Source organism: Epargyreus clarus, unplaced genomic scaffold (assembly GCF_041222505.1).
Source record: "Epargyreus clarus isolate Ecla_fem2 unplaced genomic scaffold, WU_Ecla_fem_2.2 ptg000010l, whole genome shotgun sequence".
Taxonomy (NCBI): domain Eukaryota; kingdom Metazoa; phylum Arthropoda; class Insecta; order Lepidoptera; family Hesperiidae; genus Epargyreus; species Epargyreus clarus.
The window spans coordinates 12,996,955-13,016,678 of record NW_027332218.1 but is presented as its reverse complement, the minus strand read 5'-3'; the positions used below and the strand labels follow the sequence as shown (position 1 = coordinate 13,016,678).

At 35.2% G+C, this 19,724-nt stretch overlaps 1 protein-coding gene across 1 annotated transcript in view; it reads right to left on the bottom strand.

Moving 5' to 3' along the window:
• Positions 1-19,044, bottom strand: part of LOC140745575 (uncharacterized) — a 94,441-nt gene extending 75,397 nt beyond the window's left edge. Inside the window, exons 1-2 of the mRNA XM_073077514.1 lie at positions 18,826-19,044; positions 7,201-8,142 (exon numbers count right to left, since the gene is read on the bottom strand). Of these exons, the coding sequence (XP_072933615.1) occupies positions 7,201-7,990 (790 nt within the window). The 5' untranslated portion in view covers positions 7,991-8,142; positions 18,826-19,044. The remainder of the gene's footprint in view (positions 1-7,200; positions 8,143-18,825) is intronic.
• Between the last annotated feature and the right edge of the window lie 680 nt (positions 19,045-19,724).

Below are 19,724 nucleotides of genomic sequence, written 5' to 3'. Positions count from 1 at the left end.
TAAAACACACTTATAAATTTCATGTGTCTATCTATTAAACTAATAGGATAAAGACATCCTCGTGTTTGTGTACGTCCGTTGCACCAATAAAAACTTACACTAGTTTTTTATACAAAAATAATAATAATGACTATGTTTTCATTGTAAAGTAAAAGTTTGTAAAGTTAAAGTTATTATAAATTAATAATTCCACGTAGTTCTCAACTTTGTCGTTAAGAAGTAACTGAGGAGTAAGACTTGTTCAGTTAACTCCAGGTGATCCCGGATTCCCGAAAGGACGAAAGTTAGCGGTGAATAATGTAGAGTTAACGTTATGTCCAACTGCGGTAGCGACTCTAGCTCGTTTGGTAGAGTGAATCGACTTGTAAACTACAGTATTTTATTGGGAACATTTGTATTGTTTTTGTATTTTTGTATAGGATTGAATTAGCATAAGAACATGTCACATGTTCTCTAAATGCAAAGATATCCTAGTGGTTAAGAAACGCGGCCTCTTGATCGAGCGGTCCGAGGTTCAAATCCCAGACACGCACCTCTAATTTTTGTTAAGTATAATTGAGAGGGTTTGTGAAGTCTACCAATACGCACCTGGCCAGCGCGGTGGACTATGGCCTAATCCTTCTCATTCTGAGAGGACACCCGTGCCCAGCAGTAGGACAGTAATGGGTTGATGATGATGATGATGACATGTTCTCTTATTCGTTTGATGTAAAATGGTCATTACATCATGGATATTTTTAAAGAACTCTACATTGAACACAGATTCTACCTGTCGATCACAGATGTGTTGCCTCTCCTGAAAACTAAGATGATCTTCTAATTCTAATACGCATGTCAGCACCATAACAATTAGTTGGAACTCAGTTGCTCACGTGTTACCCCTTGCTTCTCTTCGCTATACGCATATCCGTGAGTCACTCTGAGAGCTCACTGACCAGCGCCGTGGTGCGACATACACTGGCATCAATGCTGAGTGAGTGCCTTTTCCGTATGCAATGTATACATACAAGCATAGGGATATACTGTAACGTATTTATTTAACAATTTTTATTCGTTTGTGTTGCCATTATATGTATCATAAGTTTTCTATTTACCTATATCCCACTATTTTGTAAGTAATTTATATAATTTGTTGTTGATATGTGTGTGTACAATGCATTACGTAATAAAGTTATTTCTTCTTCTTTTCTTCTTCTTCTTCTGAAGCATTAACGTAAAAATAAGCACACTTGATGAAATACAGTAGACATATATCTACTAGACTATTTATTAAATGTTTTTCAAACTAATTTTAAAAGGTAAAGATGATAAAGGAAACAAAGCTTTTCTAAGTACAATATGTCCATGTATACGTGAAGATATGAACTTAATAATAAACTATCCTGAAACAAACGCAGCTAGTTAAACAAACCGATAAATTAGGCTTCTTTACGCATCTACAGACGGACCACCATTTCTATACATAGTCGTCTACACGAAACGTTACAAATTAGCGCATCAATGCTCCATTTGTACCGATCTGGTATAGCAATCCGATTGTAATAGGGTTGGCGACATTCCGTAGCACGTTTGACGTTCCCAATTAGTCTTCTTTAAAGTCGTATTGAACATAGTAGGTAAACTATTCAAAATTTTACAATGCAATTTACTTCGGTATATGGATGGCATGATAATAAATATTAAACAATAAAAATTAAATGAAAATTGGTCGTACAGAACCCTCCGTTCGTGAGTTTAGATTTATACTTGGCCAATTGTTTTAGAATATTTTAATATCCTATATTTTTTATATTATAAAATAATTCGAGCAACCGAGCATGCAGTCCACCTGAAGGCAAGTGATTACTGCTGCTCATGGACATTTGTAAACCCCAGATAAGATTAAATTCTTACCTCAAGTTGGAAACAGATGCGTTGCTACCTGAGAACTAAGTTGGAACGCCTCGGACAGTTATGTCATCCTTACCACACCTTTCAAAGCGGGACACAGTAGCGACACACTGCTGTTATAAGACAAACATATGTAGGTATGGCGATGCATCTGAAGTCGAACTTCAAAAAGTTCTACCAGCTTTAGAATCAATACTATTCATCATTTTTATGTATTTTTCGTTTTTATTAAAATCGGCCTCATAACTCCTTTGAGCAATTTTTGCTATTTCTATAATTTCGGATTTGACCCCCCATGCACACATAAAACAAACCTTATGTGTATAATTAGATACGTGTGCAATTTCGTTAATAAATAATAATGGATAATACTTTTATAAATAAAACTTTCATATAAATCTGCGAGCTACATCAATATGTAATCTAATCATATGATTAATACGCTGGTGGAAGAATAAAGAGCAATTAAACGATAATAGCAATTAAATATATATACACTTTATAATCTCTACATATTATCGACACGTATACTTTGGAGATAACGATAGATATAGATAGATTAAGGGAAATGTGTCAATCTGTCGGTTAAAAAATACAAAATGTTTTTAAGAGAATGTGTCTACCAGATTAATATGTGGTATATGTCTTAAAAATAATTGGTCTTAAAAATTACTCTACCAGGACTCTTAGGTCAATATGTGGATATGTGGTCGATTTCTTTAACATAAGCGACCACAAACATCCAGACCCTGAATCGACAGTATTAGTACTTAGCATTAAGTGAGCCTGAACCGAGAATCAAACCCAACACCTTACGAGCTCTACATCAGAACTACACGGTGTACGTGACATTTACTTGGGAACATACATACGTTGAAAACACCATGAAATTATAGTAGTTATAAGTAAGTAAGACTACGTTCCCACTAACAGATTCGTTGCTACCCCTGACAACTAATTTGGAACGCTTCGGCCTCTGATAAGCACCTTAACACACCCTACAACAGCACAATAGCACTCAATTCCCACTCAAAATAGCAGTATATGTATGATTAGTCAGAAATAAGTTTGGCGGCAGTGTCTTCGAAATCGAATGATAAAGGCTTCTACCACTTTCAAAAGTCCCTAGGCATAGGAGACTTGAAGGGAAAAAAGGTTCAAGCGATATCTATTTATATTACACTAGCGTACCCGGCAAACTTTGAACCGCACTTTGTACTTTTAAAATCGGTCCAGTAGTTTTTGAGCCTATTCATTAAAACCAAACAAACAAACGAAGTTTTCCTCTTTATAATATTAGTGTAGATTTATTCAATGAAATAACGTTTAAAAACGGAATATTGTTGCTTATAAAATTTAACACTCAATTAAAGATAATGAGAAATTATACTATAATTACAGTATTAATTATAACCATAGTAAGATACTAGTATGTACAATTGTACATACGACCATTTTGTTCATCATTTGACACGATTACAGAGATAAGCATTTAATACAGATTACGAATAATTTTTACGCCAATGGATAGATTAGATATTAGTAGCAGATAGTTATAGGGTTACCAACCTCTTTATATAATTGCATTTCGTTATTTAATATAAAATAAAACAAATATATAATGATAATGATTATCAAAAAAAAAATATTTCTGTTAGGTAATATGTATAATATGTGTTTCTTATACTATTCACTTGAATGTCAGTAGATATCTATTTGTTATATAATTTTACGTACTATTTATTTTAATAACGGTTTCTTTTATTTTCATACATATTTTGATCCTCCACCAGGAAAGCAATATGGTTAGTTGTTGGGTTTAGCAAACGCTTACTCATTCCGCAGAAAGCCTTAAATAAAATAATTGCTATGCGGGAAGCATATCACAAATCATTATCTATAATGTATGAAAAGAAATTAAATTAACAAGGCAATTGTTTTCATAATATTTATTTGACAATGATTTTTTCTGGGTTATAATATGCTCAAATAAGCTTTTAAAATTTTATTAGTGTGCCGAAATATTCCCAGTATTTTAAATATAATACCATTTAATTTTACGCATGATTCCAATAGATAAATGATACTAACTTAGTAACAGGTTAACATGTAATTTAATATTCAAATTAATATACCCATTACTCAATAACTAACGATACTATTTATCAAGCCGTTAAAACTCGTTGCACCTCAATCCGTCGAAAGAATCGTAAATCATAAGTGTACTAAATAGCTCCAATACAAATATCATTTGCCAGAATCAATCACTGTCTCCCCACATTAGTTAGGAGCTCACGCAGCCCTTAAACAATGACACGGATTGTCGACTAACAAATAAACAGGTCTATTTCACGACACTTCGTAATACGATTAATATTTTTGCTAGTTTATGACCCTGACAGCGTTTGCAATAAAAAATAAGGAATTACTAGTAACAATCCGCCTGATGTATATTCCGCCTGATGGTAAGTAATGCACGGGATTGAAGTCCTATTTAATGTCAATCATAAAGGTTTTAATGATTTTGTAAGATAGAGACTTCTTACTTACTCTTATTCTGTGGTAGGGAGAGCGCTTACGCCTTAAGGTTCCGTTTATATCTATAAACATTAAATGTTACAGACAGGATCACATTGTATAGGAAAATATTGTTTTGTCTGACCCGTTCAATGTCTGTATATATGTACCTAATTAGGTATGTATGTAAATGTTCATTTATATATTGTTCACTTTATAATCTCTACATATTACTACTACTACTACATCTACATATTACTACATTTGGACATTGCACTTCACATTGGTATTACAAAGTTTATTCAAAGAAAAAACACTGACGTAAAATAACGTAACTTACGTTAAATCACGTAACATTTTGCACGTACTTCTATAAATTCAAAATGAAAACATTAGTGAAACAAATGTATTATGCTCGGTATATATATGTAATGTACAGACAAACCTAGGTCACAGTTTTCTAGTAGTATACATCTAAAAATACGTTGGCAGCCCTAGTGACGGACGCAGCTGCATCGCTCGATAGCTTATTGCTCGGACGTTCAAATTATGCCTCGCAAACTTATTCGCACGCCCTCAAACACACTCTAACATCATATCGCCTCGTAATAAGGTTCGATATTAAGAATAACAGCCGCAAAGCTCAACTAGTCGGTATTGAGCTCTATTAAAACGTTACAATATAAATGCAAGAACGACTCGAGATTAGAATGGCGCTATTCCCGTTGGTAGGGTCCAATCCTCCCCTGTTCACTCTATCGCATTGTGATTGAGTTGGTTTTTGATAGTCAGAATCTTAAGATAAGGTGGTGTACAGTTTTAGAGACAATCCCATATTGATTGTCGTAAAGTACAGCAGTGGAAGGGAGATTAATACTACTTTGTAGGACTTGATATAGCCGTTCGGTAATCACGTTTGGTAAGTAACATATGGGCGATTTGCTTAGTCATATCGGTTCAAATAGAATCGGATACAGTGTACAGCGGCTGTCATAAAGGATATAGAAGATTAAACGTCGCCGAACGCGATTAGCCCTTCGATGACGATTACTTGCAATTTTTATATTTCCGCACTTTGGAACTCATATTATAAAAAATGAAAAGTTTCTGATATTTTGTAAGAGAGTACTGTTTTATGATTGTAGAAATGATACTTTAGAACAGCTTTTAAAAAGTATAGGTTGTATTTTGTTACATTTATTTTTTACATACAAATAAATCATCTAAAATACGTGTATGTAATTAAAGTATATTGTTTATTACATATCTTTTCAGATTTACAATTAAAATATTTTTTGAGAAAATGATTTAGCAAGATAATATTAAAACACAAGTAGAAAATTTAATTTTTTAAATCAGAAGAAAATATATTTAAATGAGTGCACTACTTTGCAATATAATGATCTGTAGTAGCAAATTGCTATACTTAATTTTTTGCGCATTCTGCATTGTTTATAAAAATATTTCGTACATTAAATAGGTGTATAATTGACAATATAAAATCAATAACCTAGATTTGAAATTAAATTATTATTCAAATAAAATTCAATAGCATAATATGTACTATTGCATTTCTATTCAGTACTCGGTAGGACGTGGTTTTAATAATAATGTTGTTACTCAGATATTGATAAAATCCTTTTTCAGAAACTAATTACACTAACTCGTAAAACGTCACAGGTGTTTCGACAAATGGCCTTGTTGATGTCTCCAACCTTCCTAATTTATGAAACCTCATCACAGCATTCATTGGGACCATTTAGTACGAAATAGCTAACAAACAAAGCATTGCAGGCGCATCGACGTATATTAATATCATTACCCCGCCAGAAATACAAGCACTGCGCGCCGACCACTTTCGACTAATTGACTGTGATTTACAACTTGCCTGCTTTATAGCTTACTGCTACACAAGCAAAAAGACAGAACTCCGTGCTCATTACAGTCTAAAATAAACTCTAATTGACATCAAAAGAAAACATTTTTAAGCGATCGTTAATGACCTATACGATTTTATGTAACGACGTTTATGGCAACCTCCCTGCCACAAACTTCATGGAAGTTTTCATTTATTTGTCAGCGTGTGTGGGATTTTTGATGGTTGTATCGACATTTTGAGCTTTGAAGAGTAATTACTGCACGTTTTATGTATTTTTGTAAAGTGAAGCGGTTAACTGCGGCGGGGATAACCGAAAACAGGTTGATAGCTCAATCGATAAGATAAACAAGCAATTAGGGCCCTTGAAATCAAGATTGATTAACGATAAATGTAAGTATGATTAAATATATAAAAAGGATTAAATATGTTCCTAGGTCTCTGTTCTATAAATATTAAAAATTTCCAATTGTATTATTGATACCAAACTTCATCAACAATAATAAATAACAAAAAAAGAAAATCATTGGACATACAAAAAAGAAAATGGTACTGACCTGTTTGTCTTAGCTTATTTTTAGAAAAAAAATTCTAGAACCAATTATGTACGTATTAATCTTAACTACAACAAATGAACCCATTAAATCAATGATGCAATGGTAAGATTGATGTGTCTGTGCCACGAGGAACCCTATTTAAATCTACAGACATTTAACGTGTCGTGTCAGACATCATATTTTTATATTGACAGCCACGGCCTGAGTCTGTGCGGTCATGTTACGGAAGATGTAAATACGTAATACACATTACATATAATAGAACGATATGATTTTGTTTTGTTAGGACCATGTCTGTAAATATAAATGCGCCATGAGAATTTAAAAACAGTAAAACTAGAAGATAAATAATAGCCTTACCTTTCGCTAGTTTATCTTCATCCACAGAACTCCACCCAGGCGAGTCCTTGGACTTAGGCACTGATAAGTTCAAGGGCTGATCGTCCGCTTTCGAATATTGCACTTTGTCGAACTCACTCTCACTAGTTCTTACACTACGCTGCAGCAACTGTTCCTGCAGTTTGTTCTTGTGCACACTTAAGTTAAACTTCCTCTCGGATAAGTCCCTCTGCACCTGCGTGCTTTTCTCCTGGTACGAAAAACCTTTCTTGTTATCAAAGTTCCTTTTCACATTCATCAATTGACTCACTGTTGATCTTTCGTCCTTAACTTGCTTTTCACCGTTCTTGCCTAACCCTAAAATATATTCTATCGTGTGTGGTGTTGGCTTTTTTGGCGGCTTCCCGTACACATGAGGATGCCATGACAACTCAAAACTTTCTTCTCTCTCGCTGGTTTTACTTCTCTCTTCACTATAACCATCGCTTTGCGTCGAACACTCGACACTATCTGTCGTTTCTTCATTCTGAGATTTCGGGTAATCATCATCAGCTATTACTAATTCTTCGTCCTTATCATCACAATCGTCTTCAACGTTGATCTTCTCCTCCTTCGTATCGGGGCTTAGTCTATCATCGTTATACTGGTAGTCTATATTGTACGCGTCATTCGGATAAGTGGCATCAATCAATCTGTCGGCCTGTCCAATCAAGTTCGGGGCGACGTAACTCGACACTATAGTTTGCATGTCTCCCGCGCTGCGCCCGTCGGTGTCCGTGTCTTTGCATCCGATCTCGTCTTCCGCGCTCATGTGTAAGTCTCACCCGCGATTCGTACGGAAATAGTTGGTCATGTTTGTTTTTATGATTGAATTAGAGTTTAATAGCCACTCTGGATTGACGCTGGTTAGCCGTTTGATGTCGAATGCGGCTTTGAAGTCGTTGCGATGTTTTCAGACGCTTCCTGTAACAAACGGACGGGTGGTTTGAGTCTATTGGGTGAGTCAGTGCGTGCGATCGAGCGGATTCAATTATAGTCGGCGTTTCTGTACGACGGAAGATAAATTGTGTTTTAGTTCGAGCAATTGTAATGTACAGTTTGATTGTACAATTAACCGTTATGACATGGGTTACTTTCTTAATTGGGATGCAGTCATAAACTATTCACAGAGCAATAGTCATTTGAAACATTGACAACTATTACGAGGGATCAGGTAGATTATTAATTACATAATAATTGTTTATATAGTATTGTGTATATAGATATGCGTTTACTGAATTCAATATATATAAGGTATTTTGTAAAATAATCGTTTTACTACATATGTACCTCTCAATAGTATTACAATACCTATCTGCTTAAAATTCCATTTGACCTAGACTGACTCTAGAGATTTTTATATGTAGAAGTAAAAATTGTTAAATAGAGTTCGTGTGTGAACAATGTCTCTACGTTTTGGCAGGATGACTTGAAGTATCCTTGCTCTACCAAATCCGTGCTCTATCGGTCATTGTTTCACGCACCCCGCGCCACCGCACTCAGTAAATGCGATGATTGCTTTTTATTGGGGGATTGTTAGGGTTGTCAACCACGCACAGTGTGCATAAATGACACTGAGTCAAAATGTATGTAAGAAATACTATTAAGAATATTCTGGTGTGAAAGGTCAGTAAGTACAAAGTAAACTATACATAAAGGAATTAATGCCATAATTATAATAAAAGTGTAATAAATATAGTTCAAAAAACTAAAAAACTAAAATCAATTGTATAATTGTGGAAAAGGTGTGGGGTGCTTTTCGAAAATTGATAAGTGGAGCACTCCACGCTTTTTTCACAATTATACTATTTACTGTTCCTTAATTAATTCCTAGATTGAAAATTATTTTCTACTTTTTAGTTGATTTCATCATAAAAGCGTGTTTTTTTAGTTTTTTTAACTACATTTATTTTATTAATTTTTAGTATGTGTTGTTATAGCGACCATCATTATGCATCGTCTGTAAAAAAATCAAGTGTCTATCTATTACGGTTTAAGAGACCCTGTGACTCACGAATAGACAGCGGAGGGTTTCGTTTTATCCTTTGAGTACGGAATCCTGAAAATCATTCTACAAGATGGCATTATAGATATGTTTCAGTACATTTGAGTTATAGGGAAATAACATTATTATTTTTCAAAACTAAAAATCAATCTAGTAACTTTGCCTGAACTCTCCCTAAAGCGCTTTCTCTCGCCTCGAAAATCGTTAATCCTGAGGATGTTGATAAGGACAATGGTACAAAATTATTAAAATCGTGTATTGTCATCGGTTTTAGATAATTTTTCAAAATTTTGAATTAAACTGAACGTTCAAAGTGGATACAAATCGGGTTCAAAGATTCCGTTACTGTTACGTACATACAACCCAAGCTAATAAAACCGTGTTAAAAAAAATCACGCGATACATTTGTATACCGACACTCATGTTATAGATTACCATGATTTTACAAAGAATTTACTGCTTTTACAGGTAACCTAGCATACTTAACACTGAAATAGTACATTATATTATTTCAAAAAGTTAGTAGTACTTGTTAATATCCTTGAATAGTTTCAATGATTGATGGGACCGAATATTCGGAAAATAGTTAAACCTGCCAAAAAGTAAACAATCGGTCAAAAATAGCAGTGTTGCAATTTCTCAAATAAATAGTGACAGCCCTAAACTCAGATTGAAACAAAGCCGTCACCACGGATCGCGTCATATCGCAAAATATCTTGCCTGTTCTGTGATCTCGTAGTTACTAGCATTTTAGGGTTACCAACCAATCCGACGTTCCATTTATATTGTTTGTGGTTAATAGCAGTGAGCCAGGAAAAGAAGGAATACTATAAAATAAATGTGACTTACTAATTTCTGAAAAAAAATATTTCACGCAATTCTCACTAAAATTGGTTCAAATATGGTAGCACCATCTTCAAACGTATTTAACCTTTAGCATGATTACAGTGGTTTAAAGTTGATAAAAAACGTCCGTGGGCGGTTTAAGGCTTAATCACTTATTAAGTAGCCGGCTTCATGCTTGTTTAATGCTTCGTAACGACTTTTGATATTGTCCGAACGACAAAAAGAGATTTAGCCCAAAATATTTATATAATTTTTTTCTTTCAATTCAATTTCGTCAATTTCCTTACGCGGCAACACTGATGATGGCAAAATTCGTTTTAGCGAATTATTAATTTGATGTTGAGCCTAGCGTCTTTAATTATTTGTAGTTAGCAACACTGCTTCCACGCCAAAAAATCTCTCTGCTTTTATATTCTAAATATAAAAGCTTTTATATTCTTTTGGCACTCTATTGTATTACTCGTCGGTTAAACAGCTCTAAAGTAAAACGTCAGGGAGAACCCTGGCTTCAAATTGAAACAAATCGACTTCACTCGAGTGCCATTGTTACGTCATATCGCGAAAATATCCTCGCGTTCCAAGTGGGATCGAATAACCTGGGAGCTAAACCTGAGATCATACCATACTGTCCCACTGCTGAGCGTGGGCACAACTTTTTTATTAGATTGAAGCAGTGAAAAAGCTTGCAGTCTACCTGATGGTAAGATCATTGCCGTCTAGGGATATCTGTAACCAACTCCATATAGAATGGGTTTTCGCAGTGACGCCGAACATGGTGTTCGCACAATGTGTTGTCATAACTGCAATTTTTATATACCCTTAAATAAAGTAGTAGCGACGCATCTATAGCCGATGTCAGATCAGTAACCTTTTTTTTTCTCGAGGGGGAAACCTTCAAAAGGTACCCGACGACGTGGGAGCGATGCCGGGTTATGTGGGATTTTTACCGCACTAAAAACCCCCGGTAGCCGTCCTCAACGCTTGTTGGAGAACTCCGGGATCTCCGATGGAACACAACCGGAGCCCTCCAAGCACAACGCCCCGATTGGGCTCTACCCTGAGGAAGCAGTTTTCGCTCCTCCCACACCATGTGGTGTTTACGCCAGTATGCGACCACACATACCGCCGTCTTTCCCGGGGTCGCTTGCTAGACGGTTCGAGCACGCACTCTTGCCGCCCGCAACCCCGGAAGGAAGGAATACCGTAGCTCTATTCTAGTCCCGGAACTACAGGGACACAGATAAATAACCAACATGCACATTTGCTACTTTCAATTTACCTATAAAAATAAAGAAAAAAATTACACATGTGAATTTCCTCACGATATCTTCTTGCAAAAAGTGACTAATACAACAAGATGATTAATGGTATCAATAGCTCCTGGTACGTATCCGGCTATTTAGTGTTAATTGCTATTCAATCTATTCAGAACTTGTTTGACTGTCAAACCCGTTCAGTGAAATTTTTGTTACGAAAGTTATAAAAACATTCTGTTGTTGTGGGTTAATGTACGAGTAGTAATACATTTAACAGATGTAGTTATTTTATTATCAGTTATCGTGATTGTAAACTAAGTTGAGATTTTTTTATAAAATCGTAGTGGAGCATGCGGTCTATCTGAAGGCCAGTAGTCGCTGCCGACCGATCTCATGGGGACTAAGATCATCAGCAATCCATTACTGTCCCACTGCTGGGCACGGGTCTCCTCTCAGAGAGAGAAGGATCAGGCCATAGTCCACCGCGCTGGCCAAGTGCGTATTGGTAGACTTCACATACCTTCGAGATTTCTTTTTTTTTATAAATCTCTCAGGTATAGATCATCATCAACCCATTACTGTCCCACTGCTGGGCATGGGTCTCCTCTCAGAGTGAGAAGGATCAGGCCATAGTTCACCGCGCTGGCCAAGTGCGTATTGGTAGACTTCACATACCTTCAAGATTTCTTTTTTTTATAAATCTCTCAGGTATAGATCATCATCAACCCATTACTGTCCCACTGCTGGGCATGGGTCTCCTCTCAGAGTGAGAAGGATCAGGCCATAGTCCACCGCGCTGGCCAAGTACGTATTGGTGGACTTCACAAACCTTCGAGATTTCTTTTTTTTTATAAATCTCTCAAGTATGCAGGTTTCCTCACGATGTTTTCCTTCGCCGTTTAGCAAGTGATAATTAATTTCTAATACGCACATAACTTTGAAAAATGAGCGTGGCTGGGAATTGAACCCCTCCATCGAGAGGCCAAGTTTCTTAACCACTAGGCTATCACTACCTTTAGCCTGCCGGGGACCAGCAGTCATTTTCATCCTTAAACCCAAAAGCACGTATCGATCACGTACAGAGTGAAATGGATGTACATTTCATTTATTGCACAAAAGAAATAACATAATTTCATATTTATTGCATCACATACATTTAAATTACCCGGATGTAACTACGGTTCCTTATTAGGCGTATCGAGCCTACTCAGTACACAACACGATTAGTATTATCGAGCTGAGCTTACGGAAGTTGTGACAACGTGTGTGGGCCTTTTGATATTACCGACCAAATTATTATACACCCAATCCAAAACGACAGCCCGATCGCTAACTCTAACAGAAAGTCCTAACGTCTATTATTAAGTGCTTAAAAAAGAAAGTGTCAACTCAAAATGGTCGGATTATAATTTTAATAGACGTCGGAAGTTTGTGGCGAATCCAAGATGGTGGTCGGTTGACATTTTCATTCTCAAAGCGAATGTGTTAATAGTAACATTTCCTGGATTAATGTTTTTATTTATACTTTTCCTTTGATTTTTGTGAATTACGCAGACATTTTATGGCGACGGGGGCAGGATACATCGCGTGTAAAGATCTGAGGCACGCCATTATGTAAATCATTGATAAAAAAAGTATTTATATTTTTAATCTGTTATAAATTTGACAGTTTGTCGGAAATAAATTTCGCTTTATTAGTTCTCAAGATGATAATCATATTTCGATGCTTATTAACTTAAGCGGAAGATCTGGACTTAATTTTGTTGTTTTGAAAGTTAGATAATATTTTAATTCAATTAATTTTAAAAGGTTGTGGAACCAGTATGAGCTTAATGTTGAAGAACCTTGTTGAAGTAGCTTGCATTTCGTTGAAAAGATATGTTTAAAAAAAACGCTTTCTACACTCACAGCCCCACACTAGGATTCCCTGTGTCATAGGTGCCATAGACACACACATAGACAAACACCCAGATGAAGAAACAGAAATCTAAATTCGTCATATAGATGTCTGTTTGGCTGGGGATCGAACCCGGGACCCTCTGCTTGTCAGACCGGTATGGTGACCGCTCTACCTCACGGGTTGCCAGCTGATTTACACATGAGGCACCTTCTTAGTCGTCAAGAGTAGCAAGGCATCTATGATCATCTTCAGATAAAACCCCTATAGGTTAATTATATTCATGGGCACCAGTTACAACTACCAATTTGCACAGTTTGCTCGTTCGGTACCTACGTCAATTTTATGAAAAAACTAGCTGACCCGGCAAACGTTGTGTTGCCAAATAAATAAAAAAAATGTTACGGGTGAACAACCCTTATCACGTAGGGGTATGCAAAATAGATAGCAGCCGATTCTCATACCTACTGAATATGCACATAAAATTTAATGAAAATCGGTAAAGCCGTTTCGGAGGAGTACGGTAACTAACATTGTGACACGAGAATTTTATATATAAGATATTTATTTATAAAATGACTAGACACTTTACTCTCACTTATACCTTTGGTAACACTTCTATTATGACTGCAAGCAGTTTAATTTGAATCTAGACTAACAGAGAACTACTGAATGCACACGACTTTAATTGCATAATTAACATAAATACGAGTATTTAAAACTAACCCGAATATTTGAAATGAAAAAATCTGACAACTGAGTGGTTCAATGGTCAATGATCTTGTGTTCGCGTTGGAACCACGGCCAAGCAGACATCAAAACTATGGAAGGCATATCTGTCTGTGGTAATGGAAATACACTCGTGCGAGGCGTTCCAACTTAGTCCTTAGATGTAGCACCGCATTCGTGATCGATCGCAGGTAGCACTCTAATCCTATCCGTAGTTGATCATTGATATCTACGGGCGACAGTTGCAATTAGCCGTTAGACAGGCTACAGACTAGTTTGCTATTTATATAGGTAATAAGAAAATCGTGTGTGTGCATCTTACTCATTTTATAATTAATAAATCGTTATTGAAAATATAATTTATATTTTCATCCCTGAACTAAAGCAATATTTCTTTAAAACGCCTAATACTTACGTACTGTTTTACTTAAACAATTTTTCGCTCCTTTGTCATTTAGAAAAAGGATAAAGATGTCTTTTCAGAAAGCCTTATATTTTATACTAGCTGACCCGGCAAACGTTGTACCGCCCAAAATATATTTATCAAATATATTTCATATAAAATGTAGCCTATGTTACTCGTAGATAATGTAGCTTTCGAATTGTGAAAGATTTTTTAATACGGTCCAGTAGTTTTCGAGCCTATTCATTACAACCAAACAAAAAAACAAAGTTTTCCTCTTTATAATATTAGTATAGAAAACAATTTTTCGTCACGCAATGTACCTAAAAGATTAAAAGATATTTAGACCAAAATCCAGTTCCAGACTTGATAATAAATTGATTACAATTCACTTATCACAAAAACACCCACTTGTGTTCAAAATTAATAATAAATTATGGCAATCGATAAACAGACATAATTGACAATTGATATATACTTAGACATTATTCGTAAATCCTTAATTTACTTAATTTTCGCCGTATCAGCGTATGACAAATGTTTTAAATAATTATGCTTAACAATCTCTTTGCATTGACGTCAATGGCATCGTACCATAAGATAAAGCCTATATTATCATATCTATTTGCTATGTAATTATCACCTCTATTTCTATGCAATAAGAACAATAATTGCACTTTATTCTCAATTGGTGGATAGACAGAAACCGATATTAAATTTCCACATACCAGTGTTTTAATTACAACAATTGAAGTACGTAATTGGAATTATTTTTCAGTGCGCTTAATTCTTAATTAGTAGGTTATAATAAAATTGTATGCCTAATTCTTATTGATTAGCGATGAGGCTACTTAAGGCGATTATAATTTTTAAAGTAGAAATCTTCGTAATTCGTCTTCGAAGGCATTATCGCAAAACATATTTCAGCCTAATAACAACAACGTTAAGCGTTGCTGTGTTTTGGTATAAAGGGTGTTGTAAGGGAGAGACTTTATACGCAATATTCTAACTTATTCCTGAGGACCCTATGTAGCACACAGGCTTGTGTTCTTCATTTTTCACAAGTTGATCGAGCAGTGAATATGAGATTTTTTCTATTACTTGTATATACTTTACAAAGACTATACTTTACAAAAACTTATTGGGAAGATTTTAGTTCTGTGACTATAACAATTTGCGGTACTACGACGCCCTTATCAACACAATATTGATATGATAAAAGTCAGGGAAAGTAACACGTTGATGCAAAACGGTTCATGCAACACTTGCTACTTAAAATCCACTAAATATTACTTCATAGGTACCTATATATTAGTGACCAACTCCATATTTGCAGAAAAGGGGTCCTAACTGCAACCGATCACAGATGCATTGTGACTCCTGAGGAATGGGATGATCATCTCATGATCATTAGTCAACATGCAACCAAAGCACCGACCTGTAAAACCCTTCCAACGATACGCTAAACTACCTTAACCTTTTTTTGTTTATGAGGGGGAAACCTTCAAAAGGTACCCGACGCCGAGGAAGCAACGACGGGCTATGCGGGACTTTTAATGCACTAAAACCCTCCCGGTGACCTTTATCGGCGCTGCGTAAAGGACTCCGGGATCTCCAAAGGAACGCAACCTTGTTCTCTTAGAGCGTTGCCTGCCAGGCTGCCCAGATGACCATGAAGCTCGCCACTCCTTGTGGAGCGTGCGACGGTATGCAGTCACACATGCCATCGTTCTTCCCGGGGTCGCTAGCCCGGTGGTAAGAGCTCCCACTCTTGCCGCCCGTAACCCCTAAAACCCCCTTTTAGTATCCTCTTACGCTAGGCAGAGGATACCGTAGCCCTATTCTGGTCCCGGAACTACAGGGACAGAAACTACTTTAATCTAGAAATAGATATAGAATTCATAGATAGACCGTTGTGACTAGTGTTAGTAAAAGGATTGCATATGCATACATCTAAATAAAACCAACGCGTACCATTAAGCATGAATTCATGCAAATCATGTTAAGCAATAACAAGAGAACTTTCGCAATATCGTTGGCTTATCTGCGGATCTGCGCGCGCGCCTTATCGCTTTGTACTGTACTGAGTAATTGGATAGTTTTTAATAGGTATCATCATTGCATGATTTTTATGTTTCTGAAAAGATTGTGTGTACTCTAGAAATAATTAATGAGTATGCACTCTATTGTAAGTGACATCTGCTGCCCATCTATAATCAATCCAGGATAGAATTTGAGTCCGATCTGAGGTCGGCCACAACGGCGTCGATATACCTTCAAATCATATTATGGCAGCACATGATACTGTTATTATATGACAGGAATAGCTATGGTTGTGACACTCGTGCCTTCGGAGGCGAACCACTATAGGTTTTTTAAACATACACCAGGCGGACATAAATAAACATTCTTAATATTATTTCTAGGTTTATAGAAACATTCCATTTCTAATTCCAAAACTATAATATGCCCATAAATTTAAAAAATCATTAGTATATTTATTGAATATATTTCGAATAAGATCCGATTGATTCCAATAACGATTTAGACTAAATGTTCAATCAAACTTAAAGACATCATTGACTCTATCAACATCTAATCACAGAACTATTTTTCAAACTCTACCAAGATTAATTTACCTATTTATATGCGCATAATCGAATCAAATCTAACATCTAAATATGTAGAGTCGATAGAGTTTGTCTAATGGTTGTTTAATATTTACTTCTCACGATTAATCTTACGTTTCTCGATATTTCGAAATTAATAATTGAAATAATTTTATCTTTTACTTTTATTTTTTATTTCTATATTTTATATTAGTGGACTACGTCTTTTTATGGAAATTATCTTTTTCTTTTCATTTTCAGTTTATATTATGCTTTGTAAAACGATGTCAAAACTAAATGTAATTACTTTTCGTACAGAATGCGAGTACAACTGTACTATTACACGTTATACACGCATCAAAATTAAACTTATTCCTTCACTGGGTTTTCCTACACTAAGATTATTATAATACTACTTACTAATAATCACCCTCATCGAGAATATCTACGTATATTTTTATTATTCATAATTTGGATTAAACCCACCCCGCTGGGACTCAAACGCGAAACTATGACACTAATCTCATATCTTTCCTGTGCCTATTTCTAATGAATTCCTGATAATTGTTTATGTAAATTTAAGAATATTTATCGTTATCGTCAATTCATTATTGTCCCACTACTGGGCACAAGTGTCCTGTCAGATTAAGAGAGATTCAGACGATAGTCCATGGCACTGATCAAGTGCATATTGGTAAATGTCATACAATCTTGAAAGCTTTTTAAGGAACTAGCAGTCTAGATATCGTCGTGTTATTTGCTTTCAAAGTTTAATTAAGTCGCAATTTCTAATACGATGATAACTTTATAAGATCTGGAAGACAAACCAACAACGCCTATCGAGAGGATTTCAAACCACCAAACTATGACTGTTTTTAAGACTATAAGAATATTATCATTATCAAACAAAAATTAATATACTTATAAATCGTCGTTTATTGCAAAACAACTGATAGTGATGCAGGTAATTGTACAGAAATGGATTACAATCATAACCGAGTAGCTGTGAGAATGTCGTTAATCAAATCGATTACCCGTTATCATATATTATTAGCTCGGTTCTGATAATCATTATTTCGGTATTTACGGAATTTCCAATATAACCATCAATCATACATATTCGTATCAAAATGAGTTTTTAAGAACTATGATAGTGAAATATTATAAAAATAGTTCTCATACTGAAGGTCTGGGGTTCGGCTATCCGGTAAACATGATTTTCAAAGTTACGTGTGTGTTTTTCAAATTTATGTGTGTTAGAAATTAATTATGACGATATAAAGGGTAAGGTGCGTCGTGAGAACATTCACAAGCTTTACAGTTTTATGGCTCTGAGATGTAAGCAGTCCATTGCACTTGGCTATAATCGTGGTGGGTGATTTTTTCCCATTTATCCATCTAATTTTGAGAAGAAACTCTTGTCCAACAATAGGATTGGGTTAATGACTCCGTTTAAAAATATTACAATGAATAAGTAAATTTTGAGACGTTATCTGAATCTTTATTTTTGTTTACAAACAAATATTTAGTATTTTTGTTACAAATATTAAGTATTTTTGTTTAAAATAAATCAAATACAACTCTACCAATGTAAAGCTCAAAAGCTCTGTTATTGTTTAGCTTACTACTATCACCCTCATATAAATAGTACCTTTGTGCATTATTTCAAATAATCAAAAACACATTGGAATTTCAACTAAATCAATTAGGATTATAACATAACAAACGCTCGAATGGCTAATATCTAATTATCCGCATCGGCGTCCACTAATCCGATTTACATAACCACTGGAATAAATTAATTTGACTTCGCGCTTCATTAAACTTAATGAACCTATTCGAAATTAATTTTATAAGCTCACCTGACTGGTTGGATATCCGTGTCACAATCACACAACACTTAAAAAAAAGTAAATGTCACTTAAAAAAATGAACTGTCAACTGTCACGGTATTATGGCGGGAATAATGGGCCAAAATCGCTTTGAGGTAGACGCGATCGCGTACAGTGTCGCACTGAGCTGAGCGCGTGTGAGTGTGCGAGGGGGACGGCGGCAGTGCTAACGCGACGATCCTCACAGTTAGACTAACTCACATCCAAATCGCTTAATTTTATGAGTTGTTGCCTTCTCCACCCCCTCGGAATGGTGCATCGTGTGACTTTTTACGGGCGGCCTGTTTATTTTGAGCATTTACGTTTATTCTGCACTACGTGATAGTTATACAGTAACTGATTATTGCACAATCATGTTGTAATACTAAACTTAGATATGTTCATATAATTGGTGCAAAGATGGCAAAAGCTACTTAGTTTTCAATTTTATTTGTACCAATGCAATGTACCATGATTAAATTAGTAAAATTCATTATTGTGCATTTTACCATTTCACTCAATGTAGTCTACAATAAAATGTATATTTTTATGATTAACATGATTAGTAAAGATGTAATTATTAATATAACTGATTATTATATATAATTGATATCTGAAGTATTCATATCCAAATTATATAACATACTATTTCCTTTCTTAAATTATACTTAACAAAAATAATGCACTTACCTTCTTAAACGTTCCAAACATCTAATCCTTGATTCTAAATTATTAAAATTACGTTTCGTACAATCGTAAATTTACGTAATTTATAAATTAGTACTTGATTAATAAACGCAAAAATCTATATTTACATGTGTCACTCCGTTAATTGTTATTGATCCTCTGTTAATTGTTCGTTCTCTTATCAACTGATCGCAACAGCTAAT